The sequence below is a fragment of the Ambystoma mexicanum genome, chromosome 14, assembly GCF_040938575.1.
Source record: "Ambystoma mexicanum isolate Mex_15411 chromosome 14, UKY_AmexF1_1, whole genome shotgun sequence".
In the NCBI taxonomy this organism is placed as follows: domain Eukaryota; kingdom Metazoa; phylum Chordata; class Amphibia; order Caudata; family Ambystomatidae; genus Ambystoma; species Ambystoma mexicanum.
In genome coordinates, this window is record NC_090940.1 from 600,546,694 (window position 1) to 600,568,264 (window position 21,571).

At 46.0% G+C, this 21,571-nt stretch overlaps 1 protein-coding gene across 1 annotated transcript in view; it reads right to left on the reverse strand.

Annotated features, from left to right (window-relative positions):
• Window positions 1-21,571, reverse strand: part of ASB2 (ankyrin repeat and SOCS box containing 2) — a 194,051-nt gene that overhangs the window by 56,448 nt on the left and 116,032 nt on the right. The window contains exons 4-5 of the mRNA XM_069637978.1: window positions 6,226-6,392; window positions 2,878-3,033 (exon numbers count right to left, since the gene is read on the reverse strand). Of these exons, the coding sequence (XP_069494079.1) occupies window positions 2,878-3,033; window positions 6,226-6,392 (323 nt within the window). The remainder of the gene's footprint in view (window positions 1-2,877; window positions 3,034-6,225; window positions 6,393-21,571) is intronic.

Consider the following 21,571-nt stretch of genomic DNA (forward strand, 5'->3'; position numbering starts at 1 on the left):
CCTGTGACCTTGCACCAATACCTTAGCAATACAAATGAACCAGAGCTTAGCGCAGGAGTGTTCCAATTCTAGAGCCCATAACATCACCTCCAAGAGGCTGGGTGAATACCATGATCTCTGGGCCGACATTAATATACAGAGGACCGGGGTACTTACCATAATGATATTTATACTTGCTTTGGACATGAATTCCACCTTTAGGAGGAAGATTACTTACATATCATGGAAATGGGATGATAATGGGCCTCATTACGACCCTGGCGTTAAGGGGTTAACGGCGCCGTAAAAGGTGTCGGCGCCGTTAAACCCTTAACGCCTGATTACGAGGTCCATTTGCGGGACCCGACCTTAACGGCTGGTTTTACCAGTCGTTAAAGTGGGGTGCCGCAAAGGGACCTTGGTGCTAAGTACGGTGCCGCAATTTGCGTCACCGTACTTAGCGCCTTCCCCATTCCCATTGAGCCCTATGGGGCAAAAATGGGAATGGGGAAGGGCCCATGGTGAATGGGGAATTACCGCCCTGCCAACCTTGGAATGGGGCGGTAATTCCGCCATCCACCATGGCGGACCCCGGCATGGACCATGGTGCTGATAGCACCATGGTTTAGCGCCGGGGTCGTAATGAGGCCCAATGACTCCATTCTTACACATGGTCACAGCAGAAGGACACATTTGCATCAGTAAACTGAAAAAGGTGAGACATCTGACGCCTATTTAAATTATATTTCAATCATAGTAGCGAGAGAGGGTTGGACGCCTCATTAAATTATCATCCTTTAGGTAACAGGGGACAGAACACTGAGCATCTATACCACTTTGTATCTTGAGTGAGCCCTTCTAGAACACTGATACCAGGACCGTGAAAATATGAAGGAAGATATTAGTTTGGATTCTATTTGTTGGTTGAGTTACTGTGAATGAGATTAACTTGAAACAATCGAAGGTTATCATAGATAAAATTATAAAATTATTCTTTCTTTAATTATTTGTAGAATTAACGTCTTACCTGGATCCCTGATGTGTTGGGTCACATTATTAAACGTATTTTCTTTTTAACAATGATGAATTACAAATTCATATTGAAATGTTTCATGTGATTATAATGACTTTATAGCGCTCAATTCACTTAACTTCGAACAATTCAGAGATATCCTATTAAATACTTGGCTATTCATTGGCCTGTGATAGTGTGCAGGGGACGTGAGTTCCCTACTTATGGGAACTTTTCCTGTTTACTATATTTTATTACTTGGCTGGCCTGGCATTTTGGGGCAGCTATTTCTTTGGGTGGTATGACATGTTTCTAAAGGACATCTATAATGTGCGCTCTGAGGCCTACGGATGTGTAGCGCTCTATAAGAATGAAAAATAAATAAAATAAATAAATACACATGATAAGTGTTATTACATGGCTAGACTGGTATTTTGGGGCAGACGGTCTAGCAATTTCTTTTGCATAGCATTTTTTACTGAACATATATAATAAAGCAAGCATTGTAAGTGTCCTTAACATGGCTAAACATATATAATAAAGCAAGCATTGTAAGTGTCCTTAACATGGCTAAACTGGCCTTTTGGTGCAGCCAGTTTACCTAGCTTTTTGGTATGGAATTTGTTTCATTGGGCATCTATGATGAAGCAAGCATGGAATGTGTTATTCTAAGGGTAAACTGGCATTTTGGTTTAGCCATTCTAGCTATTTCTTTGGAATTACATGTTTTACTGGGCAACTGTGATAAATCAAACAGGATGTGTTAAAGCATGGCTAAACTATCATTTTGGTGCAGCCAGTATGAACATGTTTTAGTATTGTTGCATAGCCAACATCAGTATGTTCTTACGTAGGGATACTTCCATATATTGGCAGAACCAGTGTGGACATTCTTTCTTATAGTATCATTAGTATGACTGTATGTGCAAATCAAACATGAGTATGTTCTTATATGGAAATAATGGCATATATTGGTGCCGCCAGCATGGAAATCTGTTTGCACAGCAAGCCTGAAAATGTTTTCATACTGACATATATTGTGGGAAAAGGCATCAAGAAAATGCATTGGGAAATGCTTCTGTGCACTGTTGATGCCTAGCATCTATGGCTTTCTCATGTGTTACCCTACAAAATCAATTGCAAACTATATGGCTTTTTACCAAATTTGTCCACCTAAAGTGTGCAGTAAAATGCACAATTGTAACCCAATTTTTCAAAGCCCCCCCCCCCCACCTCCCCCCGCCGAAACTCTCTTGGTTGATTTAGGCTCGTTAAACAAGTGCAGATGTGTAGTTATTCCCTGATGTACTTTAAGCAAATCTGGATGACAATGAGCAAAATACCTGTGACCCTGAGATTCTGAGATCCGCCATTTCCCTAAGACTCAGGATCAAAGCCTGTGAGTTCCCGGGGATGCAGCCATCAGAGCAGCGCCACATCCCTGACAACTAAGAGCAATGGCTGGGAAATACAGAGCAGAATGGGGCATCTTAAGTTCAGTTGAATGGTGGAGGGGGACAGAAGCTTCCACATAAACCCAATATTGTGGGGGAGCAACGTGTGTTTGAAATGAAACACAAGGATGTGATTCTATAGAAAGATAGAATCAAAGAATGATTGTTTAGGTCACCGGAGAACATCCTTGCAGAGTCCATATGCTCCCTCTCCCATGCATGTCACTGCAGGGGATTCAGTGTCCATGTCAGCATGCACCCACCCAAAAAGAACAAATACTGATTTTATACGCAGATAGACTCCCAGGTGGGGCAACAGCGACGATGCAATATTAGGATGGCACTGGGCGTTGGAGGAAGCAGTGTTTCTTTATATCTAGCAAAAGTGTCATTGAAAACTGGATCTTAGTCGAACAAAGCTGGGTACGGTACCTTTATAGAGGGGGGTCTCTTTGTTCTTGCCGGCAATGTCGGGTTCACCGCCCAACTGCAGCAACACCTGCAGGCAATCCACATGCCCCCTTTGGCTTGCAATGTACAGTGGCGTCTCCTCCTCAAGTGTCCGGCGATCAATGGTAGTTGGGAAGGCTGTGGAGACATAGCATGTTTTGACGTTTGTAAAACTATCATATCTGAAACAGATTAGCCGTTAGGAATACTCTCGCAGAATATGGGGTGCTCTGCTCCTCACCATCATGAATTTTGGAAATATCTTCATAGATTCGAAATTCTAATCCCCCAGAACACCTGGTTGACAACCGAAGTAACAATAAACTATTATAACGTTAAAATACCTGTAAAAGCCTGGAAATGATGTTCTTATTACAGGCTAGTTGTGATATCAAAACTGACCTGTAATAAGAAAATGACATCACAACTGCTCTGTAATCTGTCATTACGCTTCAGTTGCGATGTCACAATGCCGGCTGCTTGAGGCAGCAAAGCTCAGAATTCCAGCTGTCACTGGAGCAGTTAACTCAAGACGTGGCATGCTTTTCACATTTTTTGCTTGTTAAATAGTTTTCTGTGACACTTTACAGCTATTAATTGCCACAGAACTGTTTATGGTAGAATGTTTAATTTGCACACTGCTGACGTTTAACACCTGAGTGAGAAGCTGCATGTTAATACGTATCCTAAAGTCTGAAATGAAACGTTTTTTCAATGCATTTTATTAAAATGTTTAAACTAATTTTCTGCAGCACATTCAAAGCTGTATAGTAGCTTTTTCAAATCCAATCAGGTTCTATATCGATCATATGGATCGGCAAATGGAAGATATCTTACATTAAATTAAGCAAGAGGTGAGGTATTAAAGGGAATGACAGTGTGTGGGCATGTATTATAAGGAATACAATACTGCCTGCCGTCTGTAAAAAGGATATTGCAAGTCACCTTAGAGTTCCGTGACCTTATAAAGGAACTCAGCCTTTGGCCTCGGCCCTTTACTTGGTCACAGAACTCCTCTGTGACTTGCAATATCCTCATACGTACAGAACTCCTCTGTGACTTGCAATATCCTCATACGTACAGAACTCCTCTGTGACTTGCAATATCCTCATACGTACAGAACTCCTCTGTGACTTGCAATATCCTCATACGTACAGAACTCCTCTGTGACTTGCAATATCCTCATACGTACAGAACTCCTCTGTGACTTGCAATATCCTTATACGTACAGAACTCCTCTGTGACTTGCAATATCCTTATACGTACAGAACTCCTCTGTGACTTGCAATATCCTTATACGTACAGAACTCCTCTGTGACTTGCAATATCCTTATACGTACAGTACGCGGTACTTTACCCCATTCTTCTTGGAGGAGGCCATGCGCTCTATTAGAGGAAGACGGAGTGGCGGCCTTGCCGTTGCTACAAAAGTGGGTAAATCAAAAGGGAATTAAAACCCAACGAGTGCCAGTATGAAGAGGCGTAAGGACTTCTAGTACTAAAGCCAAGTACAAGGACATTACTTTAAAGTTGTTCTGGTCATTCAATTATTGTAGCTTTTTCTGTTCAGCCACATGCTAGCACAGAAACTAGCAATTGAATCACTGTTGATTTGCCAGATTTTTTTAATGTTTCCAAAGGATGTTATGATCTAGCAATTTGCAGATTAGACATAATGCTGCGTTCAGTGGAGATTTGCCAACGCCTTGATAGGCAAGGAAGCTCACCGCGGCCCCCACTTTCTTATGGAGTAAACTCTGCAGAACAGGAAATGATCTATTTGGGGAATTGTCTCCATTTAGCTTTTGATGTTAGACCACTTGCTATTAGTAAATTCCAAAAGTCCTATTGATTATACCAATTAATCTGTATATCAAATGGATGTTAGTCTTAATTTACAATTTGACTTGTGCCCCTGGGTGGTGGGCAACTGCCTTGGGTAATACCCCGAAAAGTCCTCTACTGATTGAGCCATTTCATCCATATATCAAATGGACTACTATCTGGATATTCCAATGGGGTGGACCCTCAGCTCATGGAAGGGGGTGGCTATTAAAGCAAAGGCCCCAGAAATGCCCAAACAAAAGAAGAATGTTGCTAAAAGCATGTTTGACAGTATGCAAATATGGAGAAACATAGAAAGTGGACAGCCAAAACTGTACATCAGCTGGTGGTTTTGACATCACACTCTGTCACTCTTTTTGTATTTTTTGAAGAAACTTTGCTATAACGGGCCCTTCTATCTGTGGGCTTTGTCATTCTGGTCTGCCAAAGATATTTTTTGGGTGAGCAGCCATTGATATACATCCTCCATGTCTATTATGTTGACTTTATATAATTCACCCATTGATCATCATAGGCCAGTGGTCTGCAAATCTGTGGCTCTCCATCTGCTTCGGACTACAACTCCCAGGGTTCCACAGCTGAAAGATGATACAGGGCATATCACATTTGCTATGGAGATGATGGGCGCTGAAAACAGCCTTGTCTGAGAAGTCACCCGCATGCATGGAGGATCCTGTGACAGAGACTTCTGTAATTGAACAAGCACATTCATTTATTAGACACTGTAACTCCAGCAACTCTACCATGGTGGGGCACCGGGCTGGCGGGGAGGGGAAACAGCTTTACGTGTCTGTGATCTATAGTAAGGCGTTAAGGAGGGTGTGAACCCAACTTTTTCATGTTTTATACTGGGGTTCGAAAAAGACTTGGTTGAAGCAGGAGAGGCCAGACCTGAGGGAAGCCGATTCCCACCTTTGGACCACACTGGGAGGTTTGTTGTGTAAATCAGACCTCTCTGCCTCGTGCCAAAGTGGCCAGGTGCAGAGGCTTAGCGGCTGGGAAGCAGAGCAGAGGCCCAGCGGCCAGAGGTCAGGATATAGGCTTGCTTCTGCTCGATCTGTCTCTCCTCTGTTTTGTACATGGTTGTCATTTTGTGTCCTTAGCGCACTGAGCAATCAGCACACCTTCTTCTTTGACAATCTCTCACAGTGGCCTAGTGAAGTTATGAACTGCCAGTGGCACGGAGGTTAAGTGTTGTACAGTACTCAGGGTTTCCTTTCAGACTGGCAGGTGGTTATCGAGCCCACATTGATTCCTTGGAGAGTTCATGTATGGCGTCAACCCACTCAGCATTGTGGATGGCGATCACAAAGTCAATTTTCACTACTGTTTTGAGGTCCACCATTGATTATGTCTAAGTTACTCCCCTTGAAAGAACTTACCTGTTCCCAGGGATCTTCTATATGGGAGGGGGCGTTCTTCTGTTACACGCATCTCCCATCACTCCCTATCACTCATCTCCATCAGCCCAGTGAGTCCACTCACCTCTGAGTATCAGTTTGAGGCATTCCAGCTGGCCGTAGTAGGCTGCCTCGTGGACTGGCAACCAGCCATCCTTATTGGGCTCCAGGCAATTTCGTCCGGACTGGATTATGCGGGTCAGCGCCTGCTCGTCCCCACTCTTGATTGCAATCACAAGAGGGTCCGTTTCTCTAAAATGAACAAGGAGCATGATTTTCAAAGGAAGCTTTAAAGAAAGACAGGGAGCGTTATCGTTGCAGGCATCCAAATGACTTGTTTTATAAAGCAGCCCTGTTCCCAAAATCAGTCTCGCACTAATGTTTGGCAGCACCTTAGAGTAGTAGCAACCATTACATAGAACAAGTTATTTATAATCCTACAACTCACCAATGTCGAACATGGCTCGTGACCTTGCATGCGATACACCGGTTCACTGTGATTTTAACGAAAACTGTAATATCAAAAATAGTTTTAAAGAACCTTAATTACCAAAAGAAAATACCGATTTTTTTTATTTTATTTTTATTTTGGGGGGTCCCCCAATCCCCCTGTTTCCCTATGATTATAACCCCACGTCAAACCCTCCCCATCCTTTTTCATACCTTACCCCTACCCCATATATATATATATTTAATTAAACATTCAGGGAATCATCACGAGTTCGGCGGTATCCCGGTGGTATTACCGCCAGGATACTGCTCGGGCTAATAAAGTTACCAGCACCCGGTCCAGCGCTATTAGCGCTGGAACAAGGGTTGGGTGATAATGGGTATTCACCATTCCCATTGGACCCAATGGGGCATTTTCGGCGCACTTCACGCGTGCTAATAGCACTGCGCTAATTGAAAATGGGCGTTACGTTGGCGCATTTACCCCCAGCTGACGAGTTGGGCGGTAGCCCTTAAATGTGGCGGTAAGGGTCATTTAAGGGTCCACCCATTCACGACGTTACCGCCACATTTAAGGGCTACCGCCCAACTCGTCAGTGTTTTTCGGTATTTAAGATTGGTTTAAAAAAGTTATTTGTTATTTCATTTTCGATAATATCACTGAAGACGGATACACCTTGCGACTCTCCGGATATTTTGGACTACAACTTCCATGTTCCCTCACCCTGGACTATGTTGACATGGGTTGATGGGAGTTGCAGTGCCAAACATCTGGAGAGCCAAAGCTTGCAGACACCTGCCTTAGAGATAGCGTCTGCATAGTGAGGGTAAGCAGCATGGTGTCTACTAGTGAAGAAGCCATTGATTGGTACAGGAGAGGTTAGGCCAGGAGTGACAAACGTTTAGCCTCACCCAATTGGGAGAATGTCTGCAGAGACCACCAGCATGAACATATTCACATGACTCACTAACTTCCGGAGTGCTTTGTTAAGAAAAGATTTGCACAAAAATAAATGGCACCAAAATACCTCTTTTTTTTAGTTATTTTGATAAGTGCTCTGCAAAATGGGAATTCTGCTGGCCTGGCATAATAGAGTGAAAGTCACTATTTTTTACTTTGCAAAATTGCTAAATTCTGTTTTGTTTTCCAATTGCTCCTCTGGTGAAATTGCAGGTACAAAAGCCAGCAAAAAATACGAATTTGCTTCTTTTTCTTTTTACCAGCTAACCAACAAGCAACACTAATAAAGAGTTTTCACTTCGCTGTGTGGCTGTGGTGGGTCAGAGGAAGGGCGCGGACTTGGCTGATTCATTTCACAGGTTTATTTATTTATTAAATTAAAAGGGTTAAGGCCTACCTTTCCCTATACTATAAGGCGGCCCTACCTAACACAACTAGCCACGGTGCTTGTCAGTCGTCAGTGAATGTCTTAACAAGAATCTGTCGACCTTCCAAACTAACCCTATCTGATCCTACCACTAAGCTAATAACAATACAGGAGAATAGCTCCTTCTCCGGATGTATTTCTTGGAGTTTCCTCCCTTTCCTCTTTGGTTATCGATGTCCATTCTTTTCTTGTTTTCTTTTTTACTTTCTTTATGAATAATAGTTTTGCTCTTTTGCCCTGATAGGGTTATCAAACGCAGCAAGTTTCTCCCTTTTTCGCTAGTTTTTTCTGTACACAGTACACAATTCCGAACACATCCTTGGTAGCTACACTTTGTTCCAGCCTATTCTTCTGCTTTTTTTTCTTATTCTTTGACAATTTCTCTTTCCCCTGGTAGGGTTATCAAATATGGCAAGTCTCTCTTTTGACACCCTCTCTCCCCCTGATACGGTTATCAAAAACTGCAAGATTCTCTTTTTAATCTATACTTTGTTCCAGCCTTTTCTTCAGCGTTTCCTCTTATTATTTGCCTCTCTTCTTTAGTCTTTCTTGACTGATACGAGTGGGACATTCCAATACTGATCTTCATTCCCTTTTCTGGGTATTAGTGTGATATTTTCCTCTCTCTCACTGGGACTAATATGAGCATTTAGCACATTTTATTCACTTTTCTAGATAATAATGTGATATACTCTTCTCCATTCCTGGGACGAGTAGGAGCCTTGCAATAATGATTCTCATTTGTACTTCCAGACATTAAGGGGATTTACTCTTCTCTTTTACTGGGACAAGTATGATCGTACGAGACATTTTTCTCATTTGTTCTTACAGACCTTAAGGTGATATACTCTTCTCCTTTACTGGAGTACAAACTTTCCAATACTAATTCTTATTGGCTCTTCTGTTGGTTGGTGTGATGTCTGCAAAGTGGACCGCCTTACGCTGGGGGTGTCAGTCACTCTTCACTCGCACAAAGAGAGACAGACACGAGCTGGGATGCAACACTTCTTTATTCTACAAGTGCCTGCTTCGAACTGCCGGCTTTCCTGTCCCACTGCTCCTCCCCTTCCTCCCACCCCTTGGGCCTCCCCATGTGACAGGGGTGTAGTGACGACACCACGCCCTCCCGTTACTAAACATTTAGTCCTGCCTTTAGTTCATTTCTTCAATGAGGCGGTGGGGGTTCTTTCTGGTTCTCTGGGGTCGACTGTCCACCCTTGCCAGTTGACATATCAATGTCTCTGGTGACATGACGCTTTCGAAGTCTTCTCTGTCTCCTTCATATGTAGCATCCCATTGAGAGAGGGTGTCATTCATGTTTGTGTTAGCTGTGGATGTGATTCCGGGCATCCGTCTGAAGTGGGATGAGTTTCTTGTCATAGACCTACGGTCTCCTTCTGCGGTGATGAGTGATCCCTTTTTCTTGACAATGATGAGGGGTTCTTCACTGAAAGGAGCCATGTTCTTGCGCTGTTGAGGTTGCCGGACCGCTACCAGGTCTCCTGGCACCAGGTCATTTTCTTTGGCCCTACGGGTGGCGTCAGCAGCCTTTTTCATGTTCTCTTTCATGAGCGTGTCTTTCCTTCTCATTTCAGCGTCATTCTCATATTGGTCTTCCTCAGCCGCTACATGTGGTAGCCGTGTTCTAATTGTTCGTCCAAACATCACCTCTGAGGGCATTTTCCCAGTAGTGCTATGTGGTGTTTTCCTGTAGTCCCGCATGAGTTGGTATAATAGTTTCTCAACAGGTTCACCTGTGATGCGTGCAATTTGTGTTGTGCGTTTAACGTTGCTCATAAAGATTTCTACTGTTCCATTTGCCTGTGGCCACAATGGTGTTATTTTTCGGTGGCGAAAACCCATGTATTCAGCAAATCTTTGGAAATCTTGTCCAGTGAAAGGAGGTCCATTGTCGGACTTTACTACCTTGGGCACTCCGTATGTTGCAAACATCCGATCTAGTGCTGTAATGGTGTGATGCGCTGACGTGGACGGGACTATCTGTAGGTCGGGGTATCTTGAATATTCGTCAACTGCCACCAGTATGTACTCTCCCCCTTCCATGGGCCCAAAATGGTCGACAGCTATTTCCTCCCATGTTCCTTCAGGCAATGCTGTCATGCTCAATGGTTCAGGTGATGTGTGTGGCTTTATGATTGCACACGTGGGGCAGTTTTGGAGTAGTTCTTCCACGGAGTTGTCTAGTTGGGGGAACCATAGTTTTTGTCTTAACATCCTTTTCGTGGACCCAACGCCCCGGTGTCCTTCGTGGGCTAGCTCCAGGACTTTCCATCGCAGGCTTCGTGGAAGTACGAGCTTGGTGCCCTTGAACAGCAGCCCTTCTTCCGACTTTGCAAGGTCTTCTTTCACTGCCAGAAAGCATGTGATGTCTTGTTTCGTGTCACCGTTCACTGTTTCTTTGATCTGCTTCGCTTGTTTCCATCGCCCCATTTCTAGGCATCTCAATATGATTTGTATTCCTCGGTCTGTGTTGGATTCACAAGTTATCTGGTCCATGTCAAGACCCTGTGGTGTGCTGCTCTGGATGACATATCTTATGTACTGATCTGCTATGGATAGTTCTGGTCTGCATTTTTCTCTTGGGTGGCGGGAGAGGAAGTCGGCAGGGTTTTGTTCTTTCCCTGGCCTGTGTGTGATGGTGAATTGGTAGTCTTGTAGGCGAAGTGCCCATCTGGCTATTCTTGGTGGCATCTTTGCATGTGGGTTGCCATGGATCAAGATGAGTGCTTTGTGATCCGTGACTACTACGAAAGGTTTCCCATACAGAAACAGGTGAAAGTGTTCGCAGGCCCAGACTACTGCTAACCCTTCCTTCTCTGTCTGAGAGCAGGATTGCTCAGTCTTGGAGAGGCTTCGACTGGCGTATGATACGATGTGGTTTTCGTGTCCCTCTCTGTCATCTAGTTGAGTGAGAATGGCACCCAGGCCTACCGGACTGGCGTCAACAATGAGTTCCGTGGTTTTTTTGGGTCAAAATACGCCATGTTTTGGGCGTCGGAGATGCGGTCCTTGATGATTTGAAAAGCCTCTTGGCATTTGGATGACCAGACAAATTCGGTGTTAAGCTTGGTGAGAGCTCTGAGGTGTTCACTGATGGACGCAAAGTCCCGTATATATCTCGTGCAGTAGGTTGCAAGTCCCAAAAAGGATCTGAGGTCTGATGTGGCGGTGGGTGGCTCAGCTTCTCAGAGTGTGCTAACCTTCTCTGGGTCTGGTGTCATGTCCTTCTCTGAGAATATGTGGCCAAAGAATCGAAGTGTCTTTTTGCGAAACTCACACTTCTCCTTGTTTAGGGTGAGTTGGGCTTCTTCTAAGGCCATGCATACTCTCATCAGCGTATCATCGTGTTGCTCCTGAGTCTGGCCAAAGACCAGGATGTTGTCACTATAGTTCAAGCAGTTGGGCACGTGTTTGATGACGTTGTGGATTTCTGCTTGAAAGATTTCCGCCGCTGAGGATACCCCAAAGCTTAACCATATGTAACGGAACAGCCCGAGGTGGGTGGCGTAAGTTGTTATATGGCGGGAGCTCTTGCAGAGTTCTAACTGGTGGTAGCCTTTGTTTAGGTCCAGTTTGGAGATGACTGTCGCTCCATTTAGGAGATGTACCATATTGGTTATTCGGGGAGCTTGATGGCGTTCCCTCAGGATGGCTTTGTTTGGTCTTCTCATGTCTACACATATTCGGATGTCCGGTGAGTGTCTTTTTGGCACCGGTACAATGGGGGAGGAGCAGCGGGACAGGAAAGCGGGCAGTTTAAAGCAGGCACTTGTAGAATAAAGAAGTGTTGCACCCCAGCTCTTGTCTGCCTCTCTTTGTGCGAGTGAAGAGTGACTGACACCCCCAGCGTAAGGCGGTCCACTTTGCAGACATCACATTGGCGATGAGGCGGATACAAGTTCCCACCAAGTCTGCCATCTCAAGTCCATCGTGCTTGTGGCGTGCTGTCCGGCACCACTGGAGACACAGGACCCCCCACCCCTGTCGAGGGCACCTGGGGAAAGTGGGTCGGAGTGAGAAGGCTCCCCACCATCGGGACGAGGCCCCCCTGCGCAAGCCCCGCCAGGGCAAACACGTGCACATCTTCCGCTGGTGGAGCAGCAGCTCCCCGTGTAACATCATCCGGGCAGTGGAGAAGGAAATTCTCCCGCCAACGGCAACGACGCAGCAAGGCCTGGCCTGCGTGCATCAGAACATCTGCGGATAGAGCAAGCGGCTCCCCGCTCACACTCTCCGGGCGTTCGAGGAGCACTGGCCTCCCACCAATGGCAATGACAGGTGAAACGACTCAGAGACGAGCGGTAGAGGCGTGGTCCTCCTGCTCCAATGCGATCAGGAATAAGGGTAAGCCCACAATGCACCCCACCGCAAGTAAACACGGCCGCTCCTCTCGTACAAAACAAATAAAAGAAGAAACTCACAAGCCAGCCAGCACGCGGCGCACCGCCCCTCCTGGCACCCAAACCTCGCTGCGCACGGAACAATGGAATTCATATTCCCGCGACACAGAAAGCCTCACAGACCCATTTAGCACGGGGCGCAGCGCCCCCACCTGGCACCAGGGCCTCACCGCCCACCGGGAGAAGAAAGAAACCTCCCACAACAAGTCAGCCACGCAGAGTGGAAGTCACAAGGGCCCACCGTACCTCAAGGCCTCACCCCACAAGGGAACAGGGAAAAGCCTACTTCAGCACAACCAAAGCTGAAAGGAGAACAAATAGCAACAGCCTATGAGCGGCTCAGAAGAAGAGCCACTGACAGTCCCAGTGACGCCAGCAAGACCAGGAGGAGCACGGGAGGGAAAGCCCAAAAATAGGAACAGGACTATGGGCTGATCAAGGTTGTAAACAAGAAAAAGTGGTCCTGCCTATGTGGTTTCTAATCTACTGCACTTTTATTCTAATGCAATTATTGTTTCTTATGGACCTGTTTGCAAGGATGTTGTTTTATGGGTAAATTTACAAGCCGTGCAGCTACCGCAAGGGTGGTGCCCCACTACCTCTCTAAGATTCCATAGGGCTGATCTAGTGCTCGTTTTGCTGATCCTGGCATGTGCGCAATACTCAGAAAAGAGCAAGATATACCCCGAGGGAATCCTTACTGTCCATCAAAGAGAAAGACAACTCGGGAGAAGACAACATTACGTGTGTTACTACATTTGGCCCTAATACAACCCAATTAAAAGGTGCCATAAAGGAATTCTGGCCACTAATCCAATGTAGCCTACCAGGGGAACAACTGCCCAGAATGGCCCTTAAAAGATCGAAGAATCTGAAAGATATACTAACACATGCCAGGATCAGCAAAACGAGCACTAGATCAGCCCTATGGAATCTTAGAGAGATAGTGGGGCACCACCCTTGCGGTAGCTGCACGGCTTGTAAATGTACCCATAAAACAAAATCCTTTCCCATAGGAAACAAAGACTGCCAGCTAAGCCACTTCTCAAATTGTAAATCATCAAATGTGATCAATGTAATTGAATGTCCATGTGGCCTGAGATATGTGGGCCAAACCTCTAGGCCAGTACACAAAAGGACCAGCGAGCATAGATCCAGAATCCGATGCAAGAATATGTCAGCGCCGTTGGTACCACACTTTGTCGAATTCCAACATGGCCCAGACAATCTGCTCTGGTGGGTGGGACTCAATGAGCTAGAACCACCAGGCCAATTTACACGAAATTATACCTTGGTCTCACACAGTATTGTACACAACACTTGTTGCATTCCTGCTTACACAGCCCCTCGGGTTGGTTGCATCAATATTTTTGTACCTCACTTCCTCATTATAGACAACTAAACTATGTATTTCTTAGCCTCTCACAGGCCAGATTCACCTACAGGCATTCAATAGTGCCACCCCTACCCATAACAGGCCACGGCCCCTCTTGGCAGTGTTGTACTGCACATTATTTTATTTTCTACATGCATTCAGCCCCACCGATCCTTATTTCCGGATCAAAACATTTGGCTTTATACTTACATATTACTAGCCACGCTCTGTCCTTCCAGAGCATGCACAAGGCTGTGCATTTTCCACTGCCAGACTCTCTTTTCTTGTTTGGCTTCTGGCATTCTGCCATGCTTCAGTTAGATACCTACACTGACACAGTTATGCCCCGCTAACCGCGCATGCGCGAGAGAATAGTATGCCCCGCGACTCGCGCATGCGCGGGCAAACAGTATCCCGTGCACGACGCATGCGCCAATGCGTATACTTACACAGCTCAGGATACTTTAGCCGCACTCCGACCAGAGCAACGCAGTACTGCCCCCTCGCGCACCCTGCCTCGGAGACCACAGCATGCGTGATATTCTCTACCCAGCACGAATTGAACGGCGTGCCAAACTCCAAATAACGAGGAACCGGAAGCATAGAGCTTTCCACTCTACTGAAGTAGACAGAGGTACTTTACTATACATCATCCCACTGGTTTCATTTCCAGTCCGCTAACTCACATGATCGACAACCACCTAGATTCATGAGTACACCAATCTGATCACACCCTATCTATTTATTTTTCTCATGGGTCTTTAGAGACAATATCCACATGCTATGGGATGAAGTAACCACAGCAGCTTCCCTAATATGGGCCCCATATTCACCCACCTCGATTCAACAAGCCAGAACAGCGGCCACATTGGTCACCATTATCGTTAAGGTCAGTACCTGTTTGGAATTGTGCTTTCTAGCAAAATAGTTCTGAACTAATTTTTTAGTCTGTGTACAGATTGCTGTGATACTCATTAGAAGTTAGTAACTCACAATGCTTTTACTTATGAGTTTCTCACAGTTTCTTCTGCTTCTTGCAGGGGTTTTAAGTGCCTTGACTCCAGAAGAAGGCTTTTTCCACATTATATGGCGAAACGTCCAGGAACCGAAGTGCAACCAAGCCGGTGCCCTCTGGGTCTCCTTCCCCCTTCCCGGGGTCTGATTTAATATCCGGACGTCGACTTTTTAAGGTCACCCTCTAGCCTGGCTGAAAAATTGACTTTTGGTGCCAAAGTAAACCTCGTGAAGGTTATATCACCTAGATGAAATACAGTGAATTTATTTTCATCGATAAAAGACACTAGAACACGTTTGTATTTGGAACTTCTGCATACCGAAGCCACTCAAAGTAATGCACTTGGTGTTATTTCAGATCTCCATACTCACCTGTGAAAACATCAAACACTATTGTGACTGCATTTGACATCTATACGTGTTTCAAGATTATGTGATAAGTTGCAAAGGCATGACGTAATGCCTATGCTGAGTTTTGTTATGAAGATTGCATTAAGTAATGTGCCCGACGTTCTTTAGCCTAACTCGACATATCATTTGTAAAAATATGTATTAATGCACTGCATCCTGTGACTTTCAAGTTGTACGTCCCTCACATATGTTACAAAGTGCATATATTTTAAAACACGTAAAAATGGGTCAGTCATGAACAAATAAACTGAGCACCATTCTCTTGTGGGTTTTTCACTGTATTCTCTGTACACAGCAAGACAGTGTTTGCCAACTAATGATATGCTGGCAAACAGGTCCATAAGAAACAATAATTGCATTAGAATAAAAGTGCAGTAGATTAGAAACCACATAGGCAGGACCACTTTTTCTTGTTTATAGCCAGCAAGACCAGAACACAGGAAAATGACAGACAGCCTCCTAGCCCAATTGCCAGCAGGTTTCGACCTCACTGACACCAGCACCCACGGATCACGATGGAAAAGGTGGCTGAGAGACTTTGAAGTGTGCCTAAAAGCAGCTGGACCACTGGAGGATGAACAGAAACTCAACCTACTAAACCATGCAGTGGGATCAAATGTGCGGGACATTCTAGATGAAATACCAGAAAGCACCATTGACACCTACGCCAAAGAGAGACAAACTCGAGCTGGGGTGCAACACTTCTTTATTCTACAAGTGCCTGCTTCGAACTGCCGGCTTTCCTGTCCCGCTGCTCCTCCCCTTCCTCCCACCCCTTGGGCCTCCCCATGTGACAGGGGTGCAGTGACGACACCACAGTTGGTTACTCTTTGACCTTGACAAAAATGAATCTTGTTTGCTTCACTGGGTTTTAATATTTTAGTCCCTTTTCCTATACTGGGATGTGTATGAGCCTTCCGATAAAATTTCTAATCTGCTTTACTGGGTTTTAACATTATAGCCTCTTTATTGGTACTGGGACAAGTATAAGCATTCAAATTATGGTTCTCCGTCCTCCTCCCGGGTCTCTCGTCTTCCCTGTTTCTGTGTTGCCGTATTTGAATGCACTCTGGTCTTTCAGTTACTGGCTTGTTCCGTATTGGTAAAGTGGTATCTGCAATGTTTCCAGCACACACTTCTTGTGGTCACACCATCACTCTCTGTCTTGTTCGCGTCCCAGCTTCTAGGACGTGGTCTGTCCCACTTCACTTCTCTCCTCGTCGTTATGAGACGCTATGTGTCTCCCTCGGGTTCCTGCTCTCTCTCCAATTCAGGACGCAGAGCGTCCAGCCTCTGCTCAGTGCCTGCATGCAAGCTGCTTAGTGACTTGCATGCTTCCTTCTCACATCTCCACGCTCCTCCCCCTTCATATGCTACGCAGCCGCGGGACTTCCCCGGTGTAGCTTCGTATTCCTTTCTCTCTGCCGATTCTGGTTTACAATAGCACATGCTGGTATTTTCTTCACAGTAATCTTCCTAGAATATGTCTGAAGAGGTCAAATTGGTATATTCTTTTAGGAGTTCCTCAGAGGAATGGGAGCCCTTGTCCCCAAAAGGGGAGTCTCTACCAGTGAGGACCCACTTTCCTCGACCCCTAGGAAGGGTATTGCGAAGTGTGCTCACCTCCCTAGTCTCATGGGGGTGTGTGGGCTCCCCCTTGGGGAGAAGGGATGAATTCACATGATTTGTCACAGGGCATGCTGGGTTTGCCAATCTGGGAGCATACGTGGATTCTGCTGACATCACAAAAATAGCAGTAGAGCAAAAAGGCTATATTCTAGGTTGCTAACCTGGGAGTTTAGTGAGATTGTCCAACTATGAATATAGTGGGGTTGGGTAACTAGAAAATATACCAGCATTCTGCAAACTGGGTATATATCGAGGTTCTCGATATGGAAGTATACACACATTGTCAATATGGGAATGTACAGGTATTGTGGAGACTGGATTTGCATCAGAATTGTGCAAACTAGAAATACATTGAAACTGTGCAACAACAAATTGTGTATTAACTGGAATTGTGTATACTTTGTAAAACTTGGATCTTTCTGTGTTTTGCAGAAAAAGGGCTTACTGAAATGTTTATGTTAAGTCACCTCATGTTATGTTATGTCACATGCTTATGTCATGAAATAATGTCATAATATTGAGTATGTCATGTCATGAGATATGCCACATAATGACAAACCATATCATGACATGAACATTGGCAAACGTATAATTTACCCATAGTCGTTGACGTCACTTGTACTTGGGCATGTCAATTTATATGTTTGTGTCTGTAAATTTTACATATCAGAAGGGTCATCGCAGTGTCCTGTGTGTGGGGCTGTTTTGCAGCCAGCTTCTGCACTGGGCCCTTTAAATGAGGCTGGTTGGCTATGACACTATACCCTCCCATAGTGAATGATGGCTGCCTGGTTGAAGGCAGGAGGGGAGGTTGCAAGATTTCATAGTGCAGGCAGATAATTGACATGAATTGAGGAGGATAAGTGGCAGGGCGTCCCCAATGTCTCCGCTACCAGCTCTGGCACAGCCACTAATGCTCTGCAAACAAGACACACACCACCCCAGAGAAAGCTTCCCAACATCCTTCCATGTGTGTGCCATAGAGGCACAGGCATCAGGGCTGGATCCGTCCTTACCATCATTGTCTGCTTCCCCTGCCTGTAAGAGGAACAGCATCCCCAGTGTCTCTGCTAACAGCTTAGGGCAAAGCCACTAATGCTCGTTAAACAAGGCACACATCACCCTGGAGAAAGCTTCCTGTCTCCCATACTGTAATGTAATCTATGTAATCTATGTAATCTATGCACGTACCAACTATGTAACACTGTAACTAAGCTTTGAGTATGCTTGTACCACTGCGCCCAGCTGCCCTTGGGCTTGGTGCGCATTATCAAATAAATAAACAAACAAACAAACAAACATCCTTCCATGTGTATGCCATAGAGGCACAGGCATCAGGGCTGGATCCGTCCTTACCATCATTGTCTGCTTCCCCTGCCTGTAAGAGGAACAGCATCCCCAGTGTCTCTGCTAACAGCTTAGGGCAAAGCCACTAATGCTCGTTAAACAAGACACACATCACCCTGGAGAAAGCTTGCCAACATCCTTACATGTATATGCCATAGCAACATAGACATCTGGAATGAGGTCGTCCTTACCTTCCAAGTCTTCCTTCACCTATCTCTAGGAGGCAGGGCATCCCCATTGTCTCCACTAACAGCTCCCACTAATGCTCGTCAAACAAGACACACATCACCCTGGAGAAAGCTCACCAAATTCTTCCATGTAGATGTCATGGAGGCACAAGCCATCATAGTCAGCTTCCCCTGCCTGTGAGAGGCAGAGCATCCCCAGTGTCTCTGGTAACAGCTCTGGCACAGCCACTAATGCTCATCAAACAAGACACACATCTCCCTGGAGAAAGCTTACCAACATCCTTCCATGTATATGTCATAGAGGCACGTGCCATCATAGTCAGCTTCCCCTTCCTGTAAGAGGAACAGCATCCCCAGTGACTCTGCTAAGAGCTCTGGTACAGCCACTAATGCTCGTCAAACAAGACACACGTCACCCTGGAGAAAGCTTGCCACCATCCTTCCATGTATATGCCGTAGAGGCACAGGCATCGGGGCTGCATCCGTCCTTACCATCGTAGACTGCTTCCTCTGCCTATAAAACACACAGCACTCCCGATGTCTCTGCTAATAGCTATGGCACAGCCACTTATGCTTATTCAAACAAGACACACAACACCATGGAGAAAGCTTGGCACCATCCTCGCATGTATGCCAGAGGCACGGGCATCAGGACTGGATCCGTCCTTACATTCTTAGTCTTGCTTCCCCTGCCTGTAAGAGGCAGAGCATCCCCAGTGTCTTCACTAACAGTTCTTGCACAGTCACTAATACTCGTCAAACAAGGCACACATCACAGAGGAGAAAGCTCGCCAAATCCTTCCATGTACTTGCCAGAAAAGCACAGGCATCAGGGCTGGTCTCTTTAACTTCCTAAACTGCTTCCCCTCCCTGTAGCCACCTTCACCCCCTCCCTCTCTGTGCGCTCCTACTGCATCCATACTGTTATACCCTATCAGTGTATCCCCCTTTTGTACAGCGCTTCGTTGCTTCACAGCTAGGCTGGCGCTAGATAAAACCCAGCGCACACAAAGCTGGGGTATATTCTGATTTGCGAATTAAAAATGTCATTTTTGGTCAAGAAGCAGTTTCTTTTTTCGTGTATTTATTTATTTATTTGAATTGCCTTAGCAAACTGGGGACGTTTCATTGTATTGATTATTTTATTTTGGATGTGTGTGAAGCACGAGCCCAGCCTCGCAAGGACTGCTTTGCTCTGTGCACAGAGAAGGTGTGTGCTGTGTTTTGGGGTGTTTCTCGGGGGGCATACAATAAACAAATGCAAGTTCAGATGGTTCTATGTTTTTTAACAGAACAATGCCACACGAAACAGCTTTTACCACACTTTATTTTACCATTTTATTCTGCAAAATGTGGAAGGAGACCCTCACACTGGCATTGACCCACCTCCTTCCCATCCAATATTTGCCCACCCAAACCTCCCATCTACCTTTTTGAGGTACAACGTAGTAAAAAAGTGTGGTAAAAAAAATGTCGGTGAATATTCGTCGGTTAAAAGACCGGATTGGGTTTGGAGTAGTAAAGCAGTCCATTTGACAATCTCTTTCATAACTATGTGTGGGGGGGAAGGGGGCGAAAGAGTTAACAACCTCCAGTTTATTTAATTCAACTCCTCGTAAATGTGGGGTGCATCACGTCTCTGGAGTCCCCCAGGGAAGTTTAAATCATAGTTACACGAGACAGAAGGACAAACACCCACTGGCTACCCTTGCCCGGGGTAACGGTCACACCGGTTGTAATCCCCACGTGCCACCCACTTATGACATCACTCGCCAACATTCCACGCTCATGTGTGCGCACGCGCAAAGAGGCAACAGAAGCCACGAGCATTACAGAGCCCACAAAATGAAGGAGCCACGCGCCACGGAGTAAGGAGACACGTATTTAGAGACTAACGCGTTTCGCACACAGTTCTCCCTCAGTGTCAAGACAAACCATTTGCATTTCAAATGCACTGTTCATTTTCGCTTTCGTAGAGGGTGGGGGTGGGGGAGGGGGTCTCTTGCAAGGCCAGGGGAATCTAAATGCGTCTTTCAGAGATTGGGAGCGGGAGCCAGACTGAAGGACACTCCAAGAACAAAGGTGGGGGGAGGGAGTGTGGGGGGGGCGCAGGAGCCAGAAAGGAAAATCAGGAGGACGGCTCAAATGAAAAAGACGCTTAAATAAGAAACCCGTTGGGGGTTCTGGGGGAAGAAGGGGGGAGTTCAACCCACGGAACCGGGAAAGAAAGGTACACGAGCAGGAAGTAAAGGGATGAAAAAGAAAGACACATACTATACATGTGGAAAGAGGGTTCCCAAAATCATGAGAAAATGGCCACTGATACAAAAACAACGGAGGCAGGGAAGGGAAAGGAGGGAGGGAGGAAGGAAGGAAGGAAGGAAGGAAGGAAGGAAGGAAGGAAGGAGGGAGGGAGGGAGGGAGGGAGGGAGGGAGGGAGGGAGGGAGGAAGGAAAGGAAGAAGAAGGGGAAGGAAGGAAGGAAGGAAGGAAGGAAGGAAGGAAGGAAGGAAGGAAGGAAGGAAGGAAGGAAGGAAGGAAGGAAGGAAGGAAGGAAGGAAGGAAGGAAGGAAGGAAGGAAGGAAGGAAGGAAGGAAGGAAGGAAGGAAGGAAGGAAATAAATGGTGGAAGGAAGGCAGGTGGAGGAGAAGGGAGGGAGGAAGGAAGGAAGGAAGGAAGGAAGGAAGGAAGGAGGAGGGAGAAGGGAGGAAGGAAGGAAGGAAGGAAGGAACAAATGAAGGAAGGAAGGAAGGAAGGAAGAAAGGAAGGAAGGGAGGGAGGGAGGGGGAAGGAAGGAAGGAAGGGAAGAAGAAGGAAGGAAGGAAGGAAGGAAGGAAGGAAGGAAGGAAGGAAGGAAGGAAGGAAGGAAGGAAGGAAGGAAATAAATGGGTGGAAGGAAGGCAGGTGGAGGGAGAAGGGAGGGAGGAAGGAGAGGAAGGAAGGAAGGAAGGAAGGAAGGAAGGAGGAGGGAGAAAGGAGGAAGGAAGGAAGGAAGGAAGGAAGGAAGGAGGAAGGAGGAAGGAAGGAAGGAAGGAAGGAAGGAAGGAAGGAAGGAAGGAAGGAAGGAAGGAACAATGAAGGAAGGAAGGAAGAAAGGAAGGAAGGGGAGGGAGGGAGGGGGAGGGAGGGGGAAGAAGGAAGGGAGGAAGGAAGGAAGGAAAGGAAGGAAGGAAGAAGGAAGGAAGAAGGAGGAGGGAGGGGGTGGGTGG